General features: G+C 36.7%; 1 protein-coding gene across 1 annotated transcript; it reads right to left on the reverse strand.

Annotated features, from left to right (window-relative positions):
• Nucleotides 1-5133: 5133 nt before the first annotated feature.
• LOC145777641 (thrombomodulin-like) lies at nucleotides 5134-6289 on the reverse strand. Its single transcript, XM_082589073.1, has 3 exons — nucleotides 6171-6289; nucleotides 5643-5765; nucleotides 5134-5172 (listed from the first exon to the last, which is right to left on the reverse strand). The coding sequence occupies exons 1-3, from the start codon at nucleotides 6250-6252 to the stop codon at nucleotides 5150-5152; spliced, it is 228 nt and encodes a 75-aa protein (XP_082445199.1). The 5' UTR covers nucleotides 6253-6289; the 3' UTR covers nucleotides 5134-5149.
• Nucleotides 6290-18138: the final 11849 nt, after the last annotated feature.

Consider the following 18138-nt stretch of genomic DNA (forward strand, 5'->3'; position numbering starts at 1 on the left):
CTATGTCTGGTCAACCCTTTTATACAACTCTGAAACTTGGACTGTGTCAAAAAAAATGGGAACACAGATGGATGCCTTCGAGCTCTGGTCATACAGGCAAATGTTAAAAATTCACGGAAACAAAAGATCACTAAAGATGAAGTATTATCCAAATTTAATTCAAGCAAAATTCGCTTACAAATAGTCAAAAGAAGAAAATGAAAGTATTTTGGACACACAATAAAGCAAAACTCGTTACAAAGATCATTAACAGAAGGGAAGATAAACGGTAAAAGAAACAAAGGCCGACCAAGAATGATTTGGACGTCAAACATCACTAAATGGACAAAATCAAGTTATGAAAATGCAGTACGAACAGCTCATGGCCAAGAACAATAGCGCATTGTATCCAACCCTCAATACGAAGAAGGACCATAATGATGATGATGAAAACCTTTACAGCCTGTTTCACACTAAAAGGACATAAGGTCCTTATTCAAATAGAACAGTTTTCTATTTGTATAAGGACCTTCTGATGCTCCCTTTTTACAGTGAAACAGGCTGTAAAGGTTTTGGAAAGTAATAACTATATTTGATATACCGAAATCGAATGATATTAAGCTCATATTAATTAATATAACATTAATCTCATTGTATATATGACATAAAGATGCCGTGAAGATATGTCAATAGACCTGGGTTGTTTTACGACTAACTGTTGTCAATCCAAATAAACTGTGGTGACGTTAACATTACGTTTGTTGACATCTTTGCTATGTTTGTTAAGAAAACGTTGAGAAACGTTTCTTAGTTACTCCATTCCATATTTTTGTGCGCTCATAGTGCATAATTGATACGTTGATGGAAACAGTGTTTTTGGTAACAAACTTTGTTTTATTGCAAGATATTATTGACTAAAAACATTGAAATTTCATGTTTTTTCTTTAGGCTATTTTCTGCACCGCACTGATTTTTTTTTTATCATTCCATAATAAATCATCATAAATTGCATTGATGTCTAAAAGTTGAAATACCATGCAACTAAGCTTAATCTAAAAACATGAAAGGAAAAAAAAATTGTAATGTAGCTTATGGTGAACAGGCTACGAATTTTTTCTTACAGTAATGGAAATGAGGTAAAGCTTAGTGCTTCTCGCGTACTTTGTCGTAACTGCTTGCTTTGTAATGAGTGTCATATTCAAGGAATTTACTAATCCAAAAATGACAAAACGCCGGCCATATGCTGGTAGCGGGACTGCATAAGTTGTGCAATACCTCTGAAACAGCAATATTTGAACTTATTTTCTTGTATGTGCTGCTTTAAAATCACTAACCAGCTCTTATCAACCCTTTCTTAAAGCAGTTTAAATAGCAAGCTAGAGGGATGCCCATGTGTATCACGGATTTAAGTTATTCTTGTTAAAGCCATTATAAGTTTATATAAAATCAGGTTTATATCCAAACTCATTAACTCAATAAATCAAAAAACAACAGGAAACAATTGCAAGTATGGTTGAGGCAGACAGAGGAGGGATTGTAGGAAAGCAGTGAGCACCTACTCTTGTAACCACTGACAATCCAATAACATGGTAATGGTACTATCCCCATCCCCACATCGTGACTCTCATTGGCGCCACAAGGAAATCACTTTGTTCAGCCTACTTGATGTACTACGTAACACTCTAATGCAAAAAGCATCTGTAATAATCAACTACAACTGGGATGGCGAACCACTGACCCATCACAGATTTTCAGTGACCCAGTTGTCTTTTTTTAAATAATGAAATTTAAACAAATATTTCAGCAAAGAATAAATGTTTCACTAAATATTTGTAATAAGGCCCCACCCTATTTTAATCTAGTACCGTACCGAATTGCCATATAGCAGTCTGACACAACTTAAGTTGTGGTAATGTTTTACAGCGATTTGTTGAATTGTTGGAAGAAGTAGCCTACAACTTTTTTAGCTGAAAAAAATCAAAAATATCCAGAGTTAAGCGAAAGTACGTGGTTGAATGATTTACATTTTTTCGCTGATTTCACAATGCATTACAATAAGTTAAATACTAAATTGCAAGGCTGTGGAAATATTGTATTATCCATGTTTGGGCATATTAAAGCATTTGAGAAGAAACTCTCTATTTTTTCTGTAGACCTTGAACAAGGTCAGCTGAAATATTTTCCTCAGTTGTTGAAGCACTTTACCAGCACCAATTTAACTTATGAACAAAAGCAAACTGCACTCAACAAGTATGTTTTACTGACGAAAGAGGCCAAAAATGTAATGTCGGAAAGGTTTACCCAGTTCCGAAAGCTGGATACTACATTGCAGTTCATTCTTTTCCCGCATGCAATTCAATTTGAAAATCTTGAATTATCAAACTTCGAATGGCTTCGTCTTTACAACTTGGAAATGGAAATGATAGACTTTCAAGAAAGCACAGTTAGAAAAACAAAATTTGTAGACTTAAATCATCTCCTACAAAAAATTGAAATGAAAACGAATATGGATGGTTGTGACTTTCCTGCTGTTGAAAACCATGCTGAAAATATAATTCTTACAAAGTGGAACTCCCAGCCAAATTCGTTTGAAACTATGAATAGATTTGCGGTAGCTCTGTTAATGTTGTTTGCTTCTTCATATTTGTGCGAAACTTTATTTTCGCACATGAATTCTATACAATCAAGCACACGGAATCGTTTCAGCTCAGATATGAGTGCTGCATGTGTGAAGCTAAAAACTACAGTACGGATTACCAACCAAGGATAATAAGACTTGCAGAGAAGATGCAGCAGCAAGTTTCGCATTAACATGTAATTAAATGTATAACCCACTTTTGCTTTTTCAAGGATTAAGGTCTCTTTTGTGACCCATGCACTAAAAAAGGTTTGCCATCCCTGAACTACAACATAGTGGTCCAAGATTAAGATCATGAAGGGCCGCATTAAGGTTTGAAGAAAATTTTACGGACGCATGAAAAAATAATTTTCAGCTTGTCTGTGACTCAAAAATGGTGATTTTTAAGTCACAAACTAAGTTTATGGTTCTTGCTTTTAGTTATGATCTCATTCTCTGCTAAATTCTGTATTCTAGTCGACCAACGTAAGTATAAGCATCTAGGATTTCATCATCCATTGTGTGTCAGCGTTTCGGTTTTCAGTCGCTTCATAAGTGAGAAAATTGCTTTTGCAATTGTATATAGCCTATGTAGGCTACAATCCAACATGGAACACATTTTCGGTGCAAAGTCTTTTAAATTGAACTCCTTCGGAATGGACGTAAGCTGCAAGCACAGCATACATTGTAATTTGCCATGTTTTTTTTTGCAAAAATACCTTTTCCCCTAAATAGAATAAATTCTTTGTTTTTCTTTGACACTCACATTATTAATAAAATACTTCACTTGACTAAATGAATAGTTTTGCTGCTGACTTCCCTCACAGCAAAGAATGTCGGCTGATCGTTGAAGAACGGTCGCGAACGTCGCGGTCGGCATTTCGTCGCAAAACAACTTTTTGTCAGCTAACATTATTTCTTTAGCTGAACAAACAATTAATAAAAAAGTGTAAAACATGTTATAGTTTAGTGATATAAACCACATAATAGATTTTTTTCTCCAAATATGTATTGTAAACATATTGGTTGTTGACACAACGTTGAGCGAATGCTGGGCCAACGTCGCATTTGTCGTCGTTGGCATTTGGTTAGAAGCCTCTTGCCACCAAATGTTTATTTTTATATTTCCGGTGAAATAATATTACATAATGGATAGCACGTATTACAATTCTGTGAAATAAATGTTGTAGATTTTATTTCAACCTACTATATTACATTGTATTATAATCACTGAAATCATATTGAATTGATATTAATAACAATACCGTCTATTAATTTTCATTGCTTATCTAAGTACTGTAAATTAGTATACTTCGGTAGATGTTCATTGTGATGGCTGTTTTTTGTTTTGAACATTATGTCTGTCAACAAAAAAAACCTTAAGCGTGTAATGTCGGTCTGGAATTGCATGCTGGAAGTGATTTTCTGATGTCTATGGATTTATTAATATTCAATTGAACGCTGAGAATATGTCCTTATAATCTTTGTAATGTATTGTATTGAGTTTAAATTTAACCTTTGTTATTGTGTTCATAAATGTAGTTGAACTGATGAGAATTTAGTATTCGAAAACTCGTTCTGCAACATTGCTTTGCACGCTCCAATGCCTGATGGTAATTTCTGGTAAGTTTCGTCACGCTTTGAAGCAGTGTATGATCATGTGTTTCGTTTTTCTTTGGTTATTGCATTGATCGGTTAGTGCCTGATTATTTGCAGACATTTCTGAATAAATACAGTTTGTTTGCAATGACTAAAGAAAAACAACAAATCGAAGAAACGGAAGTCTCCATCTTCCAGCAATCTAAGTAGTCAGACTTGGAAGTTCTCAATGTAGAGAGAAAAAAGTCTTCTCTGCATATAATAAATGGTTGTTGACCATTTTTCAACATTTTTCCACCATTTTTCAACGTTTCTTGACGTTTCAACGTCTGTTGACGTTTCAGTGATGTTTGCCCAACGATGTCTTGTTGACGTTGCCTTAAAAAGATAGATAATTTTACGCTGGCGGATAATAGCCTACTGTTTTTAGGCATCACTGCGTCATCATTCAACTAAGCGGTAATCTTACTGCGTTTTGTTGACTCTGATTCTTGCTACTTTATTCATTTCGTCGGTATGATTTGGTGTTGTGCCATTTGTTGCAGTACTTGGTTGTGTTTACCTGATTTAGACCCCTTGATAAAGTCAGTCGTGCTGGCTGACGAAACTTCGGTAATAAAAACTAGGCATCATCGTAAACATCAGGAGGTTACCTAGCAACCTATACTCACCAGAAGAACGCAGGTCACTTTATTTATCAAATGCCCGGTGAACAATTTTATTCCGTGTTTAGCTATTGTAGATATTATGTTAAGCAGCAATAATTAATTCATAATTATGGTGTAGTCTTTTTATTGATGATTTGAAATAAATACCATGCAATCAAGCAGAATCAACAATTGATGTTAGAGAAATGCATTATACTGTACAGCAATGCTTTGTTATACAACAATGCGATAATGTTATACAACAATCCTTCTGTGATTATTCCGATAACGATGTGGGAAAACGGGATCATGGAGTTTGTTCCACGGGTTCTAAAAGATTGTTTAAAAATCGCATTTTAAAAATTCAAATAAATTTAAATAATATGTGTTTTTGTTAAGTATTAATTGAAAACTAAGATAAATACAACAATTGAAAATAAATCACAAAATATTAGGCACAAAAAAAATTAAATTAAAAGTGCAACAAAAGTGAGCATACGGCTTGTATGTGATGATGCCGTGCTATAGATCGATATTATTACTAAAAAACATGTAGATCTAATTAATGGTAAGTTGTACAGTACATAATGCACAGGTAGACATATTGCAAATAAAAATATTTTTGCTTAGTAACTTTTTCACCGTCTAGCCTATTGCGCTTGAAACAATTACATTACCACGCAAATCATAATGTGCACTTGGTTGCGTCTGGGATGCGAGACAAAGTTGTCAGGCGGGTTGTGGCATAAAACAGATTTATTATTTGCTCTTCTATTGTTCCATGCATATTGTATACTTACCAATGCATTGCCCATTTACCAGTTTTAGGGACTGCATACAATAGCATACATAACTTCCTTCAGTATTCTCACAGCCCATGAATAAACCAGTGCAGTATAATCCAGTAGCACATTCGTCAATATCTGCATTGCGATTAATATTAGTCATTACTAATACGTTATTATACCACACATAGCACTTTTATAGATTTAATTATACTTTAATAGAATCTGATTCTTTTTCAACAAATGTAGCCTTACGTTGTCGCTGTGGTAGACTTTATTGTCAACAGTTGCTCAAATCACTCATAAGTGTAAGTTACGTTTTTACTTACCAGTGAAGACAATTTATTTCTTAAGGTAATACCTTTTCGTGATAATACTGATAATAATTTATTTTACACCAATTGGGTGCAAAATAGCGTCTGCGTTAACATGTGCCTTACCAAATGTATATAAAATCCACTTATGTTAGAATTGTTTTAACAATAAGTTCAACCAAGCATAACCAAAAAAATATGATCAAGGTCTTGCTAGAATTGGTTTCACCTTTGCATGTGTGGCCGTCACCGGTGTATCCTTCATTGCATTTGCAGCTGTACTGTCCTGGCTCGTTGATACACTGCGCCATCTCGTGACAAGTGTCAGTACCTTCCTCACATTCATTTGGATCTGTAAGGGCGTAGTTGTTATTTTATCAAAACAAAGTAGAGCATGCTGTAAAATTTTATTTTCATTTAAAAAATCTTAACCTAAGGTAGAGAATAAAAGCTGATCAGTTTTCAATAATACAGTTTTTATATTTTTACACAAATAAACTTTTTCCGCTGCATAAATAGATAAGGCTTTTTGGTGAGTTGCAGCATTTTAAAACATTAGTCATAACTTTTGCTTGAACGTACAGTATGAGACAAAAACCCTTGCTACCTAAACACTGATGCATTGACTTTGACTGCTCGCTTGCAAGTTCTGCTTTACAAAACATCACACACTTAAAGATGAAATGATATTACAACAACTCTTTACATAATACTGCCGTCCCAAGGTAAAGCGACGTAACTACAGAAAAGTTAAAACCGAGAAAAAGCGCTTTAAAGTTAATCGTAAACCATAACGACATTTTAATCGCAATTCTACATTTGATGCCTCTAACTAAAAGAACTTGCCTACATTTTGTTTGAATGAGAACAAAAACGTTGATTGCTGTCCTAAATTTCGCTAATTAAGATAATTAGTGTAGATACGTCGCTTTACCTTTGTTAACCTGATTGTGTTGCTGACTGTGCTGCAAAGGCAAACCAGCATTTCTCAAACAATGCATTAGATTCACACACAAAATTTGTAATATTGTTCAAATACAATGCAGTATCTTTAGTCAACATCCATGAAGTCAAGTGAGTTGTTATTGGTGGGTAGCTGTTCCCAAAATTGACGTCGATTTGCCGGCATAAGCGGGCATAGCTTGCTTAGTATGTCCCGCGTTTTGATGCTGGCACACCACGCGGTGCTGAACGACATGATGGAACACTGTCGACTTTGAACCTCTTCTTCAAGAGATCAAGGGATTGGTAGTCAGCATTGATGCTGTGGGAAGTTTTGTACTTAATCGACCTCGATCCTTTCTGGAACAGCACGGCACTCATATCAGCAAGCTTAACACGCGGGACTGCTTTGGAGAGTTGGGCTCTATGAGAACCATCCACAAACTGCTGATTCTGTTCACTAAAATGATGCTACAAGGCGCTTTATGAAGAGTGTTTACTGTTTGAGCACAGAGGCTGCAAAGCCAACCCATTAACAAAAGATTAACCTCATTTACCAATAGAAAACGAGCGAAACAATTGGCCTTGTTTGGCAGAGACTGACACCCCATTGAGAATTTGGGATTAACTCTAGACTCTACTGCAATTCGACGTAACTGGGATTATTTGCTCTAGACTCAATTGTAAAACGACGTAATTGCCAGGTTACGTCGTTTTGGCTTTGCATATATCATTTTTACATGTAGTTACGTCGCTTTACCAACAAATATCTCGCAAACTACTGCAGTTACGCTGTTGAGTCATTGCTGGAAGAAAAATATAGTCTTTGCGATGCGTTTAACAATAAAAAGTGGGAAAATCAAAAATCTTTAGTTACGTCGCTTTACCTTGAGACGGCAGAATACTTTGGTGGTCTGCAATCTTACTTCTTCGTCTTCCGTTTGAGACCAGATCAAATCAAATTTCAGGGCAGGCGATGGAGAGCCAGGTGAGTGTAGCTTCGTCCAGCGTTGCTATACCATGCGTTCCATTTGGTGCCTTATAGATCGGACATTCGAGAACGACATGGTCAGCAGTTTGTTCCTCCGCGCCGCATTCGCAGGCCGGTGAGGGAGCCAAACCCCACTTGTGCATGTTGGAATGGAAGCGACCGACTCCGGTTCGGATTCTGTTGAGCTTGACCCAAGTCGGCCGAGGCAGGTCCATACCAGGGGGGCGCGCCACCGGGTGAGGTATAAAACGATGTAGTTTCGTGTCGGTGGCACACCACGCTGCATTCCAATTGTCTTCCATGAAGTGTGCTGCGCTGATGGCATGATCGCTGAATGGATGTAGTAATTCAACAGCAGCTGGCACAAAGGGGTGTCTTGACTTTAATTGCCGGGGAGATTCCTGAGATGGGATGTTGAGTTTTGCGTGAAGCAAGTGGTTAGAATCCCCCGCCTGGCGAGCCAGGTGTATAAGGGCTCCCTTTCGGCAGAGCTCAGCAGGTTGGATGCCTGCGAGGATTGGTAAATACTCTGTTGGAGTTGGGCGCAGGCATCCAGTTACAGTTCGCAATGCGTCGTTGATTGGGCTGTCGATGAGACGGGTGTGGGCACTGCGGCACCAGGCAGGGGCGGGCGCAGTATTCAGCAGTGGAGTGGACCAACGCCAGAGTTGCAGTGCGCAAGGTGTCAGCACCTGCACCCCAAGTTGTGCCTGCCAAACGTCTCAGCAGGGCGACGCAAGATGTCAGCTTTTTGCGTAGTGACTGTAAATGGTGACGGTATGTGAGTGACCTGTCAAGTGTAACCCCAAGGCATGTAGGTTCTGGGCAGGGCGGCAAAATTTTGCCGTTAACGGTCACTTTCAGGTCACGTTTTGCCTCCCTGTTGTTGAGATGGAAGGCTGCCGTCACAGTTTTACTTTCGCTGAGCTTCAGTTTCCATTGGTGAAGGTATCCAGATATGGTCGTCATGTCTTGGCTCAACGTCATTTCTAATGATTGCCAGTCTTTCGCAGAGTGCAAGATGGCCAATTCATCAGCATATGCATATTTGTCAGATGTTGTTGATGGTAGGTCATGCATATAGACATTGAAAAGGAGGGGAGCCAAGACTGATCCCTGTGGGACATCGTTTTTGAGTCGCCGCAGTCTACTTGGCTTTCCGCTTCCGGTGGTAAGGGTAAAACTCCTGTTGTGGATGAGTTCCATGATCATTTTGACCATGTGCCTGTCAGGGAGTAGGCGGAGTAGTTTGTAGACTAGGCCACGGTGCCAAACAGTGTCATAGGCTGCTGTTAGGTCGATAAAGACAGCCCCCGCTTTCTTTTTTGCCGAGAAACTCTCCTCAATATCCTGAGTTAGTAGTGTGACTTGGTCTACAGTTGACCTCTCGTGTCGGAATCCAGCTTGTTCTTTGGGAAGCAGTGGGTCAATTATTGGTTCGACACGAGCGTAGATCAGTCTCTCAAGGATCTTGAAAGGGATGCAGAGCAAGGAGATGGGGCGATAGCTCTTTGCATCGTCTAGTGGTTTGTTTGGCTTAGGGATCGCGACGACCAGAGATCTTCTCCATACTTTAGGAATCTTGAGGCGGCGCAGGCAGGACGACAGGAAATCGCATAACCAGGACTTTAGAACATAACCAGCGTGCATGATACGCTCTGGACATATCCTATCTGGACCAGGGGCCTTACCAGGTTTTAGGTGCTTGAGGGCAGCATTAAATTCGCTCCGTGAGAAGGAGCTAGAAATGCTCTCCTGGTCGGGTGTGTTGATCTTCCATAGCTTTTTCACTTCTTTGGTAACAAACCGATCGGAGATACGATCACACGGCTTATATATCCCATTTTTTATTACCTGCGATGCGATCTTATTAGCAGGAATGGGACATTGTCGGGGTGATTGTCTTGATCGTCCCGTAAGGTTATTGAGTGTGCTCCACGCTGTACGGCGTGAGTGCGAGAGGTCGATAGATTGGATAGTCTCTGTCCAGCGTTCTTTTCTTTTTGCATCGAGTCTTTCCAGAAGAGCCTTGGCGGCTGAAGGTGTTGTTTGACCATCTGAAGAGCTAACAAAAGATTGGTAGAGGCGCTCGCACTCTGCATCCCAGCATGGAGTGTAGTTACTTCTACGACCTCGAGGGATGGCTTGTTTGGCACATGTTAAGATGGTGTTGCAAAAGTCCTGGTAGGCCTCGTCCACATTGTGACAGTTAGGTGGAGGTAACTCATTTGTGAACTTGTTGGTAAGGAGGCTAAAGCGATTCCAGTCGGCTTTACGGAAGTTCCACCGCTTGACTGGTTCACTCGGAATTGGTGTCTTGAGCGGTATTGCGGTAATGAGAGAAGGTCGGTGTTGGGACCGAGGGAACTTCTGTAGCACACGTCTGTCCGGAAGCTGATTGTCGTTGCCAGTGCTAGCAAAGGCCATGTCTGGGTTTGTTCCAGTGCCCCATCGCCCGGATGTAAAGCTGGCTTCATCTTTGGGGTTGTACAGTGGGGCATAGTTGTTATTTGATGCCCAGTTAGCCAGACATGCACCAGAAGGGCTGGTGATGCGGTATCCCCAGTCGACGTGCTGGCAATTAAAATCGCCAGCATAGAGGCAGGGGTGGGGGTACACTGGGATGGCCGTCGAAGTGAATGGCGAGGGAGGTGTACCAAAGCTAACCACGAGGGAGGTGTACCAAAGCTAACCAGTACCAAAGCTAATCTTTGTAGAATGTAATGTTATTAATTTGTGTGGATTACTTACTGTATAGATGACTAACAAATCTTAACTAACTTAAATATTAACTTTCAATAGGCTATACTGGTAGTAGGCCTACAACAATTTTTAATAGATTGACTGCCCAGTTTCAACAACCGTTTAGTTTTGTAGCATCTTTATTTAATACATGCATGATGGGGGATCTTTATTTGTTATGCTTTGATTTATTTCTCGAGATGTTTTGATTTTTGCAATAACATACATCTTGAGAATTCATGATCTGCATGTCAGTACAAAGTAGTTAACATGCATGGTTTGATATTATTTAGATTTACTAATCTGATTAATTTGGATGAAAGCTAATTCCTCCGTTTTAAAAAATGCCTTTAAGGTGTTGCGTACCAAACTGCAATTTAAATTATAAGTCTACTGGGATTGTTGTGTCCATATAAACTTCTTGTGTCATATATGCCATGTGGTTTTGTAGATCTAGCAAAGTATTTACTTTCATGTGGAAATGATTTTGTAATCTTTGGCTGGTTTACAACTGACCCATTAGAAAAGTGCTTCAGTAAGCTTCGGCAAGGGTCTGGAGGTAACTATTTCATTACTGCTCAGCAGTCAGTTTTGGAAAAGGTAAGAATTCAACACTCGAAGCTCTCACTGCAATTAGATTTAAAGTTTGATGTTGTCGAAGGTCATGCTTGTGCCGCTTGTAATCGTGATCTTGTAGAAAGTGAGCTGAAAGGAAAAGTTTCAGAAGAGGTTTTAATTGCAATGGTTTATATTGCTGGGTATGTTGAGTTAAAGAATGGATGTGTTATTGCAGAAGACACATACTTCTATTATAAAATATTTGGTTCATATGTTGATAAATTAAATCGAGGTGGTCTGACACGTCCGAAGGATAGTGTTGTACAGTGGTGTGTAGTTTGTTACATCTTTTTACTAGTGTTGTTGGTGAAATGTGTCAAAAATTTATTTCCTGTAACTTTCTATCCATATCTGAACGACATTGCTTTTTCATGACATTGTCTCATTGTCGCACATTGGCTAATGTATTTTTTAAAGAACTATGCCCTGTTGCAGTCTCCCAGATGCTCAAAAGAAAGTGCATTAAAAGTGCTAAAACTTTCATAGAATATAGTCTAGATACAATACATGTTGATAGCTAAAGGCATAATGCTTCTTTCAATCTTTATTTAGCTGATCTGATGTTGTAAAAATGCCTTGTAGTTTATTTTTATATTTTTGCAGGTAAGCTTTTACTTTCCATGCAACTTTTAATGCTTTTAAACAACATTTCTACTGTATCTAATTAGTAAGTATTTTCTACTTCGTTATATGGCTGCATTTATCAGTAGTAATCATTCACCATCTAAAATTAACCACTTCTATAGTTCTATTGCAGTAAATCACAATATAATTGTGACTCATTTGACTTTCTGTCCTACTCGTTCATTTTGTAAAATTACAGCTTTATATTCTATTTAACCTTATTGTTTTTGAATTTTAGGCAATCACTCTAGGGCCAGGCAGACTGGCTTCATTGATTAATTTATTGACTGTTGATGGTCATGTAACTGTTTTAAAAAAGCTTCAAAAGATTTGCGACAAATTTATAAAAATGATTGCAAAACATGAATCAAATCACTCTGAATCCCATAATTTCTTCACAATTGACGAACTATACACAATAGAAACTGCAAAATTTATGTTCAAACTCAAACACAATCACTTACCCCAATGCTTTAATTCTCTATTTCAACTTAATAACAATTTGCACTCAATATCAACCAGAAGCAACAATCACTTTTTCCTCCCCTACTTCTCCAAAAGCTTGACTCAACAATCCATTCAGTTTAGTGGAGTTAAAGTGTGGAACCATCTCCCGAAAACCATCACTGAAATTGAAACCTTTTCAATATTTTGCAGTAACCTGAAAAAGCACTTGCGTTTTGAAAATTAACCTCTAACAACCTATGCTGTAACTCTTTAATTATCTGACTGTATTATTGATTGTTGCACCATATCCTGGTATAGCATGCCTTTCCAAATGCCACTTTTGTAAATTTATCCTACATATCATATATTACTATATTATACATTAACATATCTTACTATACGTATATCTTATATATTACACCCGACCGGATAAGGATGATGATTACTATCTTTACTCTTTCATGAATAAGCTACTATACCGTATTGCATAATTTAATATTTGCCAGATAAGAATATATCACTAAGTTACTACCAGCTTGCATCTAACTACTCCCCTGATTATTATAAGCTATTATGTTCGTTCAGAGGATCGCTTGACTTTTCGTAAGATTATTATTTAGGTTGGTTTGGAAAAGATGCATGAAACAACTCAGACACTACATCCTTCATCGGCGCTACCAAAGAGTCTCCACCTCTCATTAGCGATACCAAAAACACTCCATCCCTCACTGACGCTATCAAAGATGATTCAACTCTTATTAGAAATACCAAAAACACGCTGCTATATCATCATGCTTGTTATGCTCTTACATGCGCAGGAAATTAATTTAAAAAACAAAGCTTTTTTAACTATTTTATCTTGATAATGAGCTGCCATATTATGTATTTGTTCTACAATATATAGGCTACTTAATATCGTTGCTGCGAACACTTTATTTCTGTATGAAATCTGTAAATAGTCCTTGTTTTGATAGTCCGTTACGTAATTTCAATATGTGTGTGTAACTGTGTATATTAGTTTGTTTTTGTGATGTTGGGTTCAGTCGTGTTCTCATTGCTTTAAGAATTGGCGCTCCAGTTGTTCCAGGAACGAGGAGGCGACTGATTCTTAACTAATTCATCAACTTATTTTAAAGTATCAGGTTTGGTGGCCGTGCTTAACTATATTTATTGATGCATATACCGCAATATTAGATCCTTTCACGCACGTCTTAAACCATTAAGGTTTTGCCACCTTTTCCTTTTGTTAGTTTTGTTACTGTATTTCTTTTTCTCAATATCATTTCTTTTGCATTCTGACAAAGAAAAATAAATTGAATTGAAATTGAATTGAATTGAATTGAATATTTGAAGAGTTGAGCTTAAAGTTTTGAAGTATAGCTCTGTCTGTCAGATGAATATGAAAACAGAATTTCACCATTTATAAGTGAGTATATGGCAGAAGAACATCGCACTATCAATGGTATGAACTACAGAGATCAACGCTGATCCTGATCAACCAACACCAGGTGCTTCTCCCTCCATCAACTGATGACTCAGAGATAACCATGTATCAGATTCAGAGGGTGAACACTGACTCATTTTGATGTGACCAGAACTGCTTACATGCTTATTGTTTTGTGTATATGTCTAAAGTCAAAACTATTCTTGGATAAAATTAGCAGCAGGCATATTTTTTTTTACTAGTTTCTACTGCTCTAATCTCACTGTATTTTCTGATTGTATAGGAGAGTTGGATGTAATATCTGTCTAGAAGGCCAACGCATAAGATCTTTTGCAGCGCGATCTAACGAACGGTATAGTTTGAGCAACCTCCGGCTCACCTGCATTATACTGTGAAGGCATGATTCAATTGAAAACTATTGATCAGCACGATTTTGTTTAAATTGCTATTAATGTTGCATGGAAATTAGTTGCAGATATGTATGATGCTCAGTACTTTATTTCTACCATGTTTAAATTTTTCTGTGCTTTTGTACTGTTAATGGTTTTATACAGTATTTTATGCATCCAGTAGGCTACTTAAATTTTTTGAATTACAGTACGTACTGTTTAAAGTCAATAGGGGAAATGCAGAAAACTGATTCGTAGAAATTGTGGTCTATCAACATTATGCAGCGATTCCACTGTCATTTGCTTACCTAAACTACTAAAACTGCTGTTATTACTAAATGCTATTTGTAATACAGCAAAACATATGACGATCAACTTATATCCATGTGATATTGTTTGTATATTAATTACAATAATTAATAAATTTTGACGAAACATCACCTAACTATCAATAACGTTTCAGGAAAGTGACAAAATTGTGTTTTTTTACACAAAGCATATAGGCCGTCAGTCAGATCTCGTGCGTGCACGATGCGGTGGCCTCTATTATAGCTCGCCGTGATGTGGCCTATCGAACTGTGGCACAGGGCTGTGGCCTGTTGAGCTGAACTGATTATATCAGATTCATTTCTCAATGCAAGTTTCGATCATGTCATTATAATGAACATGACAATTGAATCCCCGACAACGTCTGATGGTAAGCAATAGTCAAGAAAGAAAACTTTAACAGGTATAGGAAACGCGTAATTAATGCTTGGGAAAATCGTGTGGAAATTGAATAGAACGGCTAGACATAAATTACGTGTATGTAAATAAGTTGGCTGCCAGAACATTTGGCAGACCAATTTAATTGTAATCTTAAAATGCAAAAAGGTTTCGATGCATTCACGACAGATGCATCAATGTCAAATATTTTTTGGCACAGAAAGTAACTTTATTTCAATTTTTAAAAATTGCATATGAATTTAATTAATCTGAATGTCAATGCACTTCCTGGTCGAAATTTGTTCTCGCGCAAAAAATAAACTTTAGAATGTTCTTTTCAAAAACAAATCTCTTTAAATAAATCATTCTTTTGTTTTTAGCAGTGGTCCCTAATTTTTTTAAGAAGCGACCCCAATTTAAAATAAAATAAAATTAGCGCTTAGTTGCGACACCGTTTTGTTGTTGGTATGGAGAAAAATAATTCAAGCAAGCTAACCAAGGCAGGAATAGAAATGCGTATCAACTGTATGTGTGTGAGGGCTTGCTCAAAAAAAATATTATAATACTTTTTAGTTGATCCGTTGTAAGATATTTCGATCTATTTTGGATACACTGAGGTGTAAATTAAGATTTCACATCTCATTTTACACAATTTAATTAAAGGAAGAATAGAGCGAGGTAATTCGACTTGTTGCGAAAATGCGAAAGAGCAAAAACAAAATATGGATCTGTTGAGTTGATTTCTAGCAAGCTTGTATGTTGAATTTAAACACACTGCGGCCACTTGTTTATTTTATCAAGATCTGAAATATTTTGTTGCGTAAAAATAAGCAATAGTAGCCCAACTATACACCAAGTCAAATCGGAGATGTGTAGCAAACTTTGTATTGGTTGGATATAGGATACTTTTGCATCAATTCAGATTGATTGTTTGATTTCGAAATTATTTATTTGAGGAAATTGCGCCGCGGTAAAGAGAGGGTTGCAAAAAATAGTGATACTTATCAACGAGCCAATATGAAGGTGTTTAACAAAAGGATCTTAGGAAATATATCCATTGTGTTTCAATACATGGAAATATACGTAATTGATTGGAAGGACATCGTGCGGACGTGCAATCACAGTGTTGAAGATTTGCTTGTTTAACTTTCATGATGTTATTTTTGATATGAAATTTCAATGTATCGCTTTCCAATCTCATGTACCGTTACAGTGCGCGAGTGTTTTAAACCAAACGCCGAAGTTCTGCTTGAATGTATCAATTTTTAACCAAAAATTAACAAGTCAGCATTTGGCAGCACTGTTTACTCTTAAGTTTTTTTTTTATATGCAAGCTTCGATCTTGCAATTATAATGAGCTTGCTAATTGAAGCCCCAACAACGTCTGATGGATAGGCTAACATTAGTCAAGGAAGAAAACTTTAACAGGTATGTATATAGGAAACGCGTAATTAATGCCAGGTCAAATCGTGTGACAATTGGATAGAACAGCTAGACACAAATTACGTGTATGTAAATAAGTTGGCTGCCAGAACATTTGGCAGATCAATTTAATTACAATGTTAAAACGTGCAAAGATTTCGATGCATTCACGACAGATGCATCAATGTCAAATATTTTTTGGCACAGAAAGTAACTTTATTTCAATTGTTAAAAGTCACATATGAATTTAAATAGTTTGAATGTCACTGCACTTCCTTGTCGAGACCTGTTTTCGAGCAAGAAAACAACTTTACAATGTTCTTTACATAAAACGTATCTCTTTAAATAAATCATTCTTTTATTTTCAGCAGTGGTCCCTAATTTCTGAAGCGACCCTAATTTAAAAGAAAATGAAATTAGCGTTTGTGTGAGACACCGTTTTGTTGTTCGGTATGGAGAAGAATAATTCAAGTAAGCTGAAGCAAAAAATAAATAACATAAGTGAGTATGCGCAGATAATAGATAAATACAGAAAACTGTGGCTACACATGTATTCCAGAATGATTGTTTTTAAGATGCTTTCTTTGACACGTGATTTTGATTTCCGGAACATAAAATTGGCAATTTGATTCGATATTTAATTTAATTCATTAATGCAAGGGTTGCTGCTTTTGTACTGCCCACAAGTTTTAAAGCCACGGCTTGACTTTGCATAAGCTTAACCGCATGTTATGATCTATTTCCAATCGTTTGTGATGTCTCGTTTTTAATGTAGGCTAGTCATCGCAATAAATCCTGCTTTACGAAACCATGTAGTTGAAAACGGGATGAGTAGTTAAATAGCAAAATGTGACATAGTCGGATACGTTGAGTACATTGACTCTTATAAGTATATAGTTTTGTTGGACCTGTACCGAGCAACTTACCCACTCATACACTAGCCGTAATCAGAGTACCACAGTTTGTGCGATTTAATGTATTTAATCTCACAAAAAGTACTTGCGTCGAATCGTTGTGTGCAAAACAATAATTGCTTTGTACTTTTCATGTCAATATGTAGCAAAAGCAAAACGAAACTTGAGTTGAAGAATATTCGTGCCATGAAACAATCACGATTTTCCTGTTGTCAAATAAGCGTTAGTGTTTCTGAAAATGAAATAATAAATTGTTTTGTTTTTATCAATGCGATTACCTTGGAAATACACCAAAACATTTTGCGAGTATATATGATGATGAAAGAGGAAGCTTGGGCCAAACTAAGAAGCTAAGCTGTCTTTAGCATAATTTTGGAACAATTGTTAGAGACGCATGAAAGCATAAGGTGTTAAAGCTTTGATTGGTGCTGTTAAATGTAAACGGTCTTACATTTTATTTGAACATTTCAGTAATAATAAACAGAATGATGTTTTTTCAAGTTAGGTTTTATTAATGCTTTGTTCATTACAACAGACAATTTACCGGTTTACATTGTTTGGCAACAAAATATATTTTTAGGATAAATGCTCATACAAATAAAAGCAAGCAGTATTTCAATAATAGTATAATTAATAATAGGCTAGTATACAGTAAGATGATAACATATTAATAAACTTGAACGTCATGATAAAACCAAAATATAAAACTACAAACTTTTTTAATCTCAATAAGGAGAAAATATAAAACCTCAATTGCACACCTTCATAAAGGTTTCAAAGTTTTTTTTATAGTGGTTAGATTTAATATGTATTTATTCTCGTGCAGATGTTTTTAAACAAGCAATTAGGCAACGTACATACCTATTTGCATTATTATATTAATTTATATAAGGTCAATATTTAATTTGGTTTTACCATTCACGAACGTAAATCTTGTAGGCGAACCTTATAGATATGCA

The sequence above is a fragment of the Aplidium turbinatum genome, chromosome 9 (assembly GCF_918807975.1).
Source record: "Aplidium turbinatum chromosome 9, kaAplTurb1.1, whole genome shotgun sequence".
Lineage (NCBI taxonomy): Eukaryota > Metazoa > Chordata > Ascidiacea > Aplousobranchia > Polyclinidae > Aplidium > Aplidium turbinatum.

Bases quoted from the DNA above. Each gene is read 5' to 3' on its own strand.
- LOC145777641 (XM_082589073.1), bottom strand. From the start codon at position 6,252: ATGGCGCAGTGTATCAACGAGCCAGGACAGTACAGCTGCAAATGCAAT. The intron at 5,766-6,170 runs GTGAAACCAATT...ATCGCAATGCAG, and splicing joins TGACGGCCACACATGCAAAG to ATATTGACGAATGTGCTACT. The intron at 5,173-5,642 runs GTAAGTATACAA...ACAATCTTTTAG, and splicing joins GGTAAATGGGCAATGCATTG to AACCCGTGGAACAAACTCCA.